General features: G+C 38.6%; 1 protein-coding gene across 1 annotated transcript in view; it reads left to right on the forward strand.

Moving 5' to 3' along the window:
* Ankrd31 (ankyrin repeat domain 31) overlaps window positions 1-13,201 on the forward strand; it is a 148,953-nt gene that overhangs the window by 6,994 nt on the left and 128,758 nt on the right. The window contains exon 4 of the mRNA XM_087639036.1: window positions 4,154-4,194. Within this exon, the coding sequence (XP_087495162.1) occupies window positions 4,154-4,194 (41 nt within the window). The remainder of the gene's footprint in view (window positions 1-4,153; window positions 4,195-13,201) is intronic.

Genomic DNA, 13,201 nt, shown 5'->3' on the forward strand with positions numbered 1-13,201 from the left:
AGACACACACACACTGTCTCTCTGTATCTCTGTTTCTGCCCCACCCCCACCCCCAGTCACTCTGGGCTTCCTTACTTCTCTAAAGCTCCCTTATGCTCTGTGGCTGCTCTTCATGCTAACTTACCTGATACATAACCTTACCTGCTTTTCCATGCTCTCATTAACTGCTAAAATTTACAGCTTGACTGCCCTCTTTTTTTATGCTAATAAAATTTTTCTCACATTTTCATTTGACTCCTTTCTTAAATTGTTTTATTAGTTACACTAAGAACTATGAGAAGGAACTCTAATTTCCTCAGCACTAAGTAATTCTAAGTAGTTTTGTCTTCTAACCTTTGAGTTTTGTAAGCTGTAGAAGGATACAGATACACATAGAACCTGTGTGGATAACTTTCATGTCTGTAGGCTGCATAATCAACAAGTAGCACTGAATATCATTTGGAGAGGAGAGACATTTTTATTTTCAAATTTTGAATTTGAATTTTATTAAATTTTTATTAAAATGTTTTTGAAGTAATACAAAAATCATAGAACAGAAGGGAAAAGATTTTATTTCAATTCTCTTTGGATAGCTATATTATGTTTCTAATTGTATTTGTTATCTCAAGTTTTTTTAAGCTAAAATTTCACTTTATTTTTAAATTAAAAGATTTATTTTTAATTTATTAAAATTTATGGAAATTACATACATCATTTCCCACGTCCCCGAGGAAGACTGTTTCTCCTCCTTTTTCATCATTCCTTAATTGCCTGTAGTTCTTTGTCAATGGATGGAGTCCATGAGATTTCCCCTCCCATGTTAGTACATCTATTGGTGAACTTCTTCAGGTCTTATTCAGACGTCAGCATTGTTGAGGTATCCTAAGTGAAGCAACCCTGCCATTTCTAGGAGATAGATCTCACAGCAACTATCCTGCTCCTCTGCCTCTTAAAATTCTTGCGTCACCTCTTCTGGGATGTTTTCTTAAGCCTTATGCGTAGGAGTTGTATTGTAGATGTATCAATCATGCCTGGCACCCCACAATCAATTGTTTCTCAATATTTTAATCAATTGTGCTTTTCTGTAATGGTTTTCTTCTGTTGAAAGGACAAATTTCTTTGATGAGGGTTGAAAGTTATACTTATCTGTGGTTATAAGGATAGATATTTAGAATGTAGTTAGGATTTGTCCTGGGTTGTTGTTGTTGTTGTTGTTGTTGTTGTTGTTGTTGTGTAAATGGCAGTAGGAGAGTCTCCTGTCAGACCCATGAACTCACAGGCCCTAGATGGTTGGTTGGCTAGGTCTCATTATCAGGCATGGTTTCCTTCCTATTGAGGCTCTGTAGGCTCAGTGAGAGAGCAAAGATGTGAAAGCCACAACTGTGCTCTTAGAGCTCTCCTGCCATGCTTGTTATTGTAGTTGATAGGCACTGCAGCTGGGTAGGACTGTTGGGTGCTTCCCTCCCTTGGAAGCTTCTATTGCCCTTCCTGGTACCATGAGAGTTTGATCTTAGGAAAAAGGCTTTCAGGTCAGATCCTGCTTAGCCTCTAGGTCTTGTGTTGAAGTGCATGGTGTCTTCAGTAGTAAGGACTTAACCTTTAACCCAGGGAGACATGAGGATAGCAACAATAGCCTGTATTGTTTTAGTCTGTAGTCCCCTGACCAAAAATTCCAAAGATTTCTTGTGCCTGGTATTTGAGTTTTTGTCTATAGCTATATGGAGTAATATTATTGGCTTAAGTGACATAACTTCATTTGAGCTATATGTGTATGTATACATATATACTGAACACTAATTTGAAGAGATAGAGAAGTTCTCATATACCATGATTTATGTGTGTGTGTGCTTTTTGAAAAAAAATGAAATTGTATTAGTGCGACTGCTAAAACATTTGTACATTAAGAGCAGTGGTTTCACTTTCAGAAAGCCATATCTATAGATCATAGAAATAGGCAGGGGACCCCTGGAGAAGAATTTTTTCTAAATATTTTTTGATGTTGATAGTATGTTTAAGGCAAGGTTCTTTTTAAGGTGAACAAAGCAAATCTACTGTGAAATCTTAAACTGAAAAATTAGATCAGTGAATATTATCTTTTTAGAGTAAGACACAGTAGCCTCCATTTTTCTGGTGTGGTATGAGAGTTTAGCAGATGAGCCAATCATTTATTGTACAGAAGTACTCTAGTTTTTTTGTCAAAAGGAAGAATAATCAGGACTCAGAATCTGACAAGGATCGTTCCCCAGACTCATCATGGATCAGTGAAGAGGAGGGACATAGGGAATAAAATTCATTTCCCTTTCTCTTTGCTTTTTGTTGTCATTTGGACATCACTTACATTCTCACTCATTTGAATATTTGGTCCTCAACTGATGGCACTATTTCCGGAAATTGTGGAATCCTTTAGGAAGTGAAGCCTAGTGGGTCACTGAGGCAGAAGGTTCATTCTAAGCACTCTTCTTCCTGGTCTGCTAAATGTAAGCAACCTGTGCCACAAGGTCCTGCCATCACCTCAGCCCCCAGCCACTGTAGCTTCCCTGCCATAGGTCACCACATCTACTGAACTGTGAGCCAAAGGAAATCTCTTTCTTTAAATTGCTTCTATCAGAAATGTCGTCCTAGGAGTGAGAAAAGCCACACAATTAATCACTTACTTTACAGAAGTAAGTTAAGGAAAATCTATAAACTAAGTAGCAATTAGAAGAAAATATAATGGAAGGAATCGTGACATTGGGTTTAACAGTGATTTTTTTCAGTAACACTTGATAGACAAGTAAAAGGATTGGTAAGGTAGATGTAATGAAAATTAAAAAATGTTGAGCCTGAAAGGATACTTTAATAGAGTAAGAAGGTAGTCCAGAGAGTGGGAGAAAATATTTGCAAATCTTGTGGTATGAGATTGGTATCCAGAATATATAAAGAATTCTTGCAATGCAACAGAACTAACTCCATTAGAAAACGAGATGTCCGGCCTGGTGGCATAGTCCTCTAGCTGCTCAGACTCGGGACACTAAGACTAGGAGAGTGCAAGTTCAAGGACCGCTGGGACTGTAGTGAATGCAGGCCACACCGGGAAGCTGTATTACAATGAAGGTAGAGCCTGTAGCTCAGTAGCAGGATGAGTGGAAGAGTAACAGACAGCACGTAGTAGTGGAGGTTACTCAGTCTGAGGTAAGGAGAAAGTACTGACACACACTAGTGCATGGGTCAGCCTTGTTCTGTGTGAAATAAGCTATTCACAAATGACAAACACTGTGTTTCCTGTTCCAGGACATTCTTTTTTTTCTTCTTCTTCTTTTTTTCAGAGCTGGGGACCAAACCCAGGGCCTTGCGATTGCTAGGCAAGTGCTCTACCACTGAGCTAAATCCCCAACCCCAAGGACATTCTTATAGAAGCCAAATTCATAGAGACAGAAAGTAGTTTGCCATGGATGAGGGTAGATGGAAGTGAGAAATTTGTGTTTAAAGGACACAGAGTTTCAGCTAAGGAGTTTCAGAAGAGAAAGGTCTGGAAATTAGTGGTGATAACAGTTGTACAAGATGTAAGTTACTCAATGCTCTAGAATTATGCACTTGAAAATGGTTGAGATGGCACATTTTATCTGTATTTTCCACTATAAAAAAGCTTCCAAGGCTCCAGCCCTATTCAAAGAACTCCAGGCAAATGAGGAATGATGAGAGTGGGAGAGAGAGTCTTCCCTAAGAAGGAGCACACTGATTGGTTGTTCAAAACACTCTAGAGACCGAGCAAGTTATACTTATATATTTAGGGACACACACTCACACACACACACTCACACACACACACGCTCACACACACACTCTCACACACACACTCACACACACTCACACACTTACACACACACACTCACACACACACTCACACACACACACTCACACGCATGCATGTACACGCTTACACATACATAACAACAATTAATGAAAAAGAGAAGAGACCATCAATTTAAAAGAGCCAAAGGATGTAAGGGAAGGTTTAAAGGGAGGAAAGTAAGGAGGATATGATATAACTATATTATAATCTTGAAAAATTAAAAATTAAAAAGCTAAGAAACACTAAGGTAAGAAATCTCTGGATTTTTGTTTGTTTCATTAGATTATAATTTCTTAGTTTCAGAAAAACAAGCAAAATAACCCTACTCTTTTTTCCCCCTAGGATCCTCAGGATGAAACAACACAAAATCAAGTTCTGTTACAGTTAAGTATGATGACTTGTGGCTTTATTACATTATAGGGTATCTATTTTGTTATTTTTTTCATAACTGAGTCTTTGTTTTTTTTTTTTTTCTTTTTTCTTTTTTCGGAGCTGGGGACCGAACCCAGGGCCTTGCGCTTGCTAGGCAAGCGCTCTACCACTGAGCTAAATCCCCAACCCCGAGTCTTTGTTTTTATGAGACTTTTAAAGTTATATGTTCTGGAATATTAGTAGGGTAAATATAGGTAGTTTTATAAGTATTTTCAAGATAAATTTAATTTCAAGTTTAATGAAAACTTGAATTAGATTAAACTAACTTGATTGTGTCTGCTACTCTTATTTAAACAGTGAGTTTATAGCATAGCATGAAGGTTTTGTAGTCACTGCAGTAATGGGACTTTATATTCTCTCAGTTCTTTAAAAACAGTGGTTCTCAAATACGGCTTGTAGGCTCCCTGGTAGTTCCTGAGGTTCTTTTAAGTGACCTGGGAAAACTATTTTCTTAATAATACTACCATTATTTGCCCCTTTCTGTGGGGTTTATATTTGCACCAACAGTGCTAAGCAGTGATAACATGCTGAAGGGCCTTAGCAGGAACCAAGGGAGCAGTACCAAACAATACTAGTAGTCATCTTGGTTTTCTTAGTGCCGTGTGCTAACTGTAAAAAGCACATGATGCTAAATTTACTTAAGTTGTCTGGAAATAAAAAAGTTGCTGGCTTTCATGAGGTGTCTACTTTTAAGTGTATATCTTTTCAGTGTTCCATGTGGCAAAACTTGTGGTAGGATTAAAGCACTTCTGTGCAGTGTGAAATAGTCACAAGAGAAACATAAATGTAGTTGCTTTAGTTGCAAACATCATAAAATCCACTTAAAAATTCAAAAGAATGATTGATGAACTAGTTCTTCACAATCAGTTGTATGTCTAGTGGTTAAGGATACACACTACTCTTGCAGCGAAGCCACACTCACTTCCTAGCCCCTGTGTCGGGTTGTTCCAGACCACCTATAAAGACAGGGCCAGGAGATCTGACTTCTTTCTCTACCCTTTGTAGGGATCAGCACTCCTGTACATTCTCATACACAAATGCATACACATAATTATAAATAAGTATTTTTAAAATGAATAAAGTAAGCTGGCCATTTCAAGAAAAACAAGTAATAATTATTGTTGCCAATGAAAAAGCTCAATGTTTTATATTTATTCCATAAAAAATTTATGCAGCGTGTCTTGATCATACCCACACCTTAGTACTACATATTCCCTAACTTCATGTCCTCTGTTTTTTTATTATTTATTTTATTTATATGAGTGCACTATATAGCTGTCTTCAGACACACCAGAAGAGGGCGTCAGATCCCTTTACAGATGGTTGTGAGCCACCATGTGGTTGCTGGGACTTGAACTCAGGACCTCTGGAAGAGCAGTCAGTGCTCTTAACCACTGAGTCATCTCGACAGCCCATGTTCTCTGTTTACAATTTGAAAACTTTTAACCCACCGAGTGCAGTTAGTGCTGCCCATATGTTTATGTGTTTAGGGTCATCAGCTAGGGCATAACAACCTTTCAGTGGCCACACTCCTAAACAAAAAGTTACTATCTCCCAGCAGCCATCAACTGCCTATAGCACCCCAAATAGGGTTAAGACCTCAGTAGCCTCTCCTCCCACCATTCTAGAATTTTAAATTGCCTTCATCTTGTGTAAGTCTTACATGGGTACCCACCCATGCTGTGGGTTCATGTGTGCAATAGTATGCTATATCTAAAGGACAGGATGGCAGTGTTTAATATCCCCTGAGCCTTGGTGGGGATGTTGATAGAACTGTCCCCTCTATAGCTGAGCTTTCACAGTTGCTTATTGCCAGCATTTTGAACAGTGATATGTCCCTGCATTAACCAATAACCACTGTATTCAGAAGTTTCAGAAAACTATGTCCTCCTTTCCCTTGATCTTCTTTTTCTTCCATCTTTATTAATTGAGGATTTCTTATTTACATTTCAATTGTTATTCCCCTTCCTGCTTTCAGGGCCAACATCCCCCTAGCCTCTCCCTTCCCCTTCTTTATGGGTGTTCCCCTCCCCATCCTCCCCCCATTGCCGCCCTCCCCCCAACAGTCTAGTTCACTGGGGGTTCAGTCTTAGCAGGACCCAGGGCTTCCCCTTCCACTGGTGCTCTTACTAGAATATTCATTGCTACCTATGGGGTCAGAGTCCAGGGTCAGTCCATGTATAGTCTTTAGGTAGTGGCTTAGTCCCTGGAAGCTCTGGTTGCTTGGCATTGTTGTTCATATGGGGTCTCGAGCCCCTTCAAGCTCTTCCAGTTCTTTCACTGATTCCTTCAACGGGGGTCCTGTTCTTAGTTCAGTGGTTTGCTGCTGGCATTCGCCTCTGTATTTGCTGTATTCTGGCTGTGTCTCTCAGGAGCGATCTACATCCGGCTCCTGTCGGCCTGCACTTCTTTGTTTCATCCATCTTGTCTAATTGGATGGCTGTACATGTATGGGCCACATGTGGGGCAGGCTCTGAATGGGTGTTCCTTCAGTCTCTGTTTTAATCTTTGCCTCTCTATTCCCTGCCAAGGGTATTCTTCTTCCCCTTTTAAAGAAGGAGTGAAGCATTCGCATTTTGGTCATCTGTCTTGAGTTTCATGTGTTCTGTGCATCTAGGGTAATTTGAGCATTTGAGCTAATATCCACTTATCAATGAGTGCATACCATGTGTGTTTTTCTGTGATTGGGTTACCTCACTCAGGATGATGTTTTCCAGTTCCATCCATTTGCCTATGAATTTCATAAAGTCATTGTTTTTGATAGCTGAGTAATATTCCATTGTGTAGATGTACCACATTTTCTGTATCCATTCCTCTGTTGAAGGGCATCTGGGTTCTTTCCAGCTTCTGGCTATTATAAATAAGGCTGCTATGAACATAGTGGAGCATGTGTCTTTGTTATATGTTGGGGCATCTTTTGGGTATATGCCCAAAAGAGAGGTATAGCTGGGTCTTCAGGTAGTTCAATTTTCTGAGGAACCTCCAGACTGATTTCCAGAATGGTTGTACCAGTATGCAATCCCACCAACAATGGAGGAGTGTTCCTCTTTCTCCACATCCTCGCCAGCATCTGTTGTCATCAGAGTTTTTGATCTTAGCCATTCTCACTGGTGTGGGTTGAAGTCTCAGGGTTGTTTTGATTTGCGTTTCCGTTATGACTAAAGATGTTGAACATTTCTTTATGTGTTTCTCAGCCATTCAGCATTCCTCAGCTGTGAATTCTTTGTTTAGATCTGAACCCCATTTTTAATAGGGTTATTTGTCTCCCTGCGGTCTAACTTCTTGAGTTCTTTGTATATTTTGGATATAAGGCCTCTATCTGTTGTAGGATTGGTAAAGATCTTTTCCCAATCTGTTGGTTGCTGTTTTGTCCTAATCACAGTATCCTTTGCCTTACAGAAGCTTTGCAGTTTTATGAGATCCCATTTGTCGATTCTTGATCTTAGAGCATAAGCCATTAGTGTTTTGTTTAGGAAATTTTCTCCAGTGCCCATGTGTTTGAGATGCTTCCCCACCTTTTCTTCTATTAGTTTGAGTGTATCTGGTTTGATGTGGAGGTCCTTGATCCACTTGGACTTAAGCTTTGTACAGGGTGATAAGCATGGATCAATCTGCATTCTTCTACATGATGACCTCCAGGTGAACCAGCACTATTTGCTGAAAATGCTATCTTTTTTCCATTGGATGGTTTTGGCTCCTTTGTCAAAAATCAAGTGCCCATAGGTGTGTGGGTTCATTTCTGGGTCTTCAATTCTATTCCACTTGTCTATCTGTCTGTCTCTGTACCAATACCATGCAGTTTTTTATCACTATTGCTCTGTAATACTGCTTGAGTTCAGGGATAGTGATTCCCTCAGAAGTCCTTTTATTGTTGAGGATAGTTTTAGCTATCCTGGGTTTTTTGTTATTCCATATAAATTTGGAAATTGTTCTGTCTAACTCTCTGAAGAATTGGATTGGTATTTTGATGGGGATTGCATTGAATCTGTAGATCGCTTTTGGTAAAATGGCCATTACACTATATTAATCCTGCCAATCCATGAGCATGGGAGATCTTTTCATCTTCTGAGATCTTCTTCAATTTCTTTCTTCAAAGGCTTGAAGTTCTTATTATACAGATCTTTCACTTGCTTGGTTAAAGTCATATCGAGGTATTTTATATTATTTGGAACTATTATGAAGGGTGTCATTTCCCTAATTTCTTTCTTGGCTTGTTTCTCTCTCTCTCTCCCTCTCTCCCTCTCTCCCTCTCTCCCTCTCTCCCTCTCTCCCTCTCTCTCTCTCTCTCTCTCTCTCTCTCTCTCTCTCTCTCTCTCTCTCTCTCTCTCTCTCTCTCTCTCTCTCTCTCTCTCTTTGGTTCTTTTTTTCAGAGCTGGGGACCGAACCCAGGGCCTTGCGCTTCCTAGGCAAGTGCTCTACCACTCAGCTAAATCCCCAACCCCGGCTTGTTTCTCTTATGTGTAGAGGATGGCTACTGATTTATTTGAGTTAATTTTATACCCAGCCACTTTGCTCAAGGTGTTTATCAGGTTTAGTAGTTCTCTGGTGGAACTTTTGGGATCACTTAAATATACTATCATATCATCTGCAAATAGTGATATTTTGACTTCTTCTTTTCCAATCTGTATCCCTTTGATCTCCTTTTGTTGTCTGATTGCTCTGGCTAAAACTTCAAGAACTATATTGAATAAGTAGGGAAAGAGTGGACAGCCTTGTCTAGTCCCTGATTTTAGTGGTATTGCTTCACATTTCTCTCCATTTAGTTTAATGTTAGCTACTGGTTTGCTGTATATGGCTTTTACTATGTTTAGGTATGGACCTTGAATTCCTGTTCTTTCCAGGACTTTTATCATGAAGGGGTGTTGATTTTTGTCAAATGCTTTCTCAGCATCCAATGAAATGATCATGTGGTCTTGTTCTTTCAGTTTGTTTATATAATGGATCACGTTGATGGTTTTCCATATATTAAACCATCCCTGTATGCCTGGGATGAAGCCTACTTGATCATGGTGGATGATTGTTTTGATGTGCTCTTGGATTCGGTTTGCCAGAATTTTATTGAGTATTCTTGCGTTGATATTCATAAGGGAAATTGGCCTGAGTTCTCTTTCTTTGTTGGCTCTTTGTGTGGTTTAGATATAAGAGTAATTGTAGCTTCATAGAAGGAATTCGGTAGAGCTCCATCTGTTTCAATTTTGTGGAATAGTTTGGATAATATTGGTATGAGGTCTTCTATGAAGGTCTGATAGAATTCTGCACTGAACCCATCTGGACCTGGGCTCCTTTTGGTTGGGAGACCTTTAATGACTGCTTCTATTTCTTTAGGAGTTATGGGGTTGTTTAAATGGTTTATCTGTTCCTGATTTAACTTCGGTACCTGGTATCTGTCTAGGAAATTGTCCATTTCCTGCAGATTTTCAAGTTTTGTTGAATATATAGGCTTTTGTAGTAGGATCTGATGATTTTTTGAATTTCCTCTGGTTCTGTAGTTATGTCTCCCTTTTCATTTCTGATTTTGTTAATTTGGATACACTCTGTGTCCTCTCCTTAGTCTGGCTAAGGGTATATCTATCTTCTTGATTGAACTTTTGGTTCTGTTGATTCTTTGTATAGTCCTTTTTGTTTCTACTTGGTTGATTTCAGCTCTGAGTTTGATTATTTCCTGCCTTCCTCCCCTCTTGGGTGTATTTGCTTCTTTTTGTTTTAGAGCTTTTAGGTGTGCTGTCAAGCTGCTGATATATGCTGTCTCCTGTTTCTTTCTGCAGGCACTCAGAGCTATGGGTTTTCCTCTTAGCACAGCTTTCATTGTGTCCCATAAGTTTGGGTATGTTGTACCTTCATTTTCATTAAATTCTAAGAAGTCTTTAATTTCTTTCTTTATTTCTTCCTTGGCCAGGTTATCATTGAGTAGAGCATTGTTCAACTTCCATGTATATGTGGGCGTTCTTCCCTTACTGTTATTGAAGACCAGCTTTAGCCCGTGGTGGTCTGGTAGGATGCATGGGATTATTTCTATCTTTCTGTATCTGTTGAGGCCTGTTTTATGACCAATTATATGGTCAATTTTGGAGAAAGTACCATGAGGTGGTGAGAAGAAGGTAGATCCTTTTGTTTTAGGATAGAATGTTCTATAAATATCTGTTAATGTGGTTCATGACTTCTCTTAGTCTGTCTATGTCTCTGTTTAATTTCTGTTTCCGTGATCTGTCCATTGATGAGAGTGGGGTGTTGAAATCTCCTACTATTATTGTGTGAGGTGCAATGTGTGCTTTGAACTTTAGTAAGGTTTCTTTTATGTATGTAGTTGGCCTTGTATTTGGAGCATAGATATTTAGAATTGAGAGTTCATCTTGGTGGATTTTTCCTTTGATGAATATGAAGTGTTCTTCCTTATATTTTTTGATGACTTTTGGTTGAAAATCGATTTTATTTGATATTCTAATGGCTACTGCAGCTTGCTTTGTCAGACCATTTGCTTGGAAAGTTGTTTTCCAGCCTTTTACTCTGAGGTAGTGTCTTTCTTTGTCTCTGAGGTGTGTTTCCTGTAGGCAGCAGAATGCAGGGTCCTCATTGCGTATCCAGTTTGTTATATGTCTTTTTATTGGGGAGTTGAGGCCATTGATGTTGAGAGATATTAAGGAATAGTGATTATTGCTTCCTGTTATATTCATATTTGGATGTGAGATTATGTTTGTGTGCTTTTTTTTTCTTTGTTTTGTTGCCAAGATGATTAGTTTCTTGCTTTTTCTAGGGTGTAGCTTGCCTCCTTATGTTGGGCTTTACCATTTATTATCCTTTGTGGCGCTGGATTTGTAGGAAGATATTGTGTAAATTTGATTTTGTCATAAATATCTTGGTTTCTCCATCTGTTAATTGAGAGTTTGCTGGATAAAGTAACCTGGGCTGGCATTTGTGTTCTCTTAGGGTCTGTATGACATCTGTCCAGGATCTTCTGGCTTTCATAGTCTCTGGTGAGAAGTCTGGTATAATTCTGCTAGGTCTGCCTTTATATGTTACTTGTCCTTTTCCCCTTACTGCTTTTAATATTCCTTTTTTGTCTAATATGTTTGATGTTTTGACTATTATGTGATGGGAGGAATTTCACTTCTGGTCCTATCTATTTGGAGTTCTGTAGGCATCTTGTATGTTTATGGGCATCTCTTTCTTTAGGTTAGGGAAATTTTCTTCTACAATTTTCTTGAAGATATTTACTGGCCCTTTAAGTTGGGAATCTTCACTCTCCTCTATATCTATTATCCTTAGGTTTGATCTTCTCATTGTGTCCTGGATTTCCTGGATGTTTTGGTTTGGAACCTTTTGTGTTTTACATTATTTTTGATGGTTGTATCAATATTTTCTATGGTATTATCTGCCCCTGAGATTCTCTCTTCTATGTCTTGTATTATGTTTGGTGATGCTTGCATCTATGACTCCTGATCTTTTCTATCTCCAATGTTGTCTCCCTTTGTGCTTTTTTTTTATTGTTTCTTTTTCCATTTTTAAATCGTGGATGGTTTTGTTCAATTCCTTCACCTGTTTGGTTGTGTTTCCTGTAATTCTTTAAGGGATTTTTGTGTTTCCTCTTTAAGGGCTTCTACTTGTTTACTTGTGTTTTCATGTATTTCTTTAAGGGAGTTATTTATGTTCTTCTTAAAGTCCTCCATCATTATCATAAAATGTGATTTTAAATCTAAGTCTTTCATTTCCGGTGTGTTTGGCTATCCAGTATTTCCTTTGGTGGGAGAACTGGGCTCCGATGATGCCAAGTAGTCTTGGTTTCTGTTGCTTAGGTTCCTGCGCTTGCTTCTCGCCATCAGGTTGTCTCTGGTGTCAGCTTCTCTTGCTGTTTCTGACAGTGGCTTGACCCTCCTGTAGGCCTGAGTGTCAGGACTCCTGTAGACCTTTTTTCTTTCAGGTGGATCTGGGAGCAGAGAGCTGCTCCTGGGTTTATGTCACCTGAATCCTCCAGGTAGGTTGCTTGGCACAAAGGAGTTGATCTTAGCTCTGCTCTCAGGTGTGTAGGTGCTCCTGGAGACTGGCTGTCAGCTCTTGACACAGGCAGAAACTGGAAGGTCCTGCTCCTGACTGCTCCTAGGTCACTATACCCAGAGGGCAAAGATGGCACTAGGCAGTTGGGTCAGGAATGTAAGCAGAAAGTAGTTGTCTCCTCTGAGTTCTCAGGATTGTCCTCTCTTCTGAGGGTCCAGCTCTCTCCCACATGGGACTTGGGTACAAGGAGCTATGGGACTGGTTTAGTTCAGATGTTTTTAATTTTTAAACAAACAATTTATTGTAGTTATTTTCTTATATCATTGTCTTTTAGCATAAATTCTTTTTAAATTTTATAAATAAAATAGTGTCTGTTTATTTGGTTTGTTTTAAACAGTGTACACAAAATTATTTACCATGTTACGTAATTAAAGTGCTTTGAGGGATATTTTATTGTACGACTTATAATTTGTTGATTTGCTCATCTAGACTGGACATTTATCTTGTCTTAATACTCTTAGTTCAGTTCTTAAAATTAAGGAAGGCAGTTCTCATGTTGATTAAAACCTGTGTATTTATTTTGTTTTCAGTTACTTTATTCTTCTTTAAGTATACCATTCTTTCCTGTTAGCTTTACAGAAATTATCATTCTGTCTGAAGTGCTTAATCAGCATTTTCAACCTAACTTCTATTGGGCACTTTTGGACAGGAGAAAATGCTCTATTTGGTATTCTTCCATAGGATTTAAATAACAATGCCTAATACGTTAAAAATTATTGTTAAAACACCTGAAACAAGAGGTTATTTTTTTATTTTAAAACAGGAAAATGCCCTTGGTATTTATTCAATAAATTACTATGAAGAAATAAAGTAGCTGGCTGATTGTATTTTTCTGTCAGTTTTTAATTACCCCAAAGTATCAGGTTATAATTGCAGATTAGACATGACCTTTATTTAGTTTTAATCTTT

This window comes from Rattus norvegicus, chromosome 2 (assembly GCF_021556685.1).
Source record: "Rattus norvegicus strain SHRSP/BbbUtx chromosome 2, alternate assembly SHRSP_T2T, whole genome shotgun sequence".
Taxonomy (NCBI): domain Eukaryota; kingdom Metazoa; phylum Chordata; class Mammalia; order Rodentia; family Muridae; genus Rattus; species Rattus norvegicus.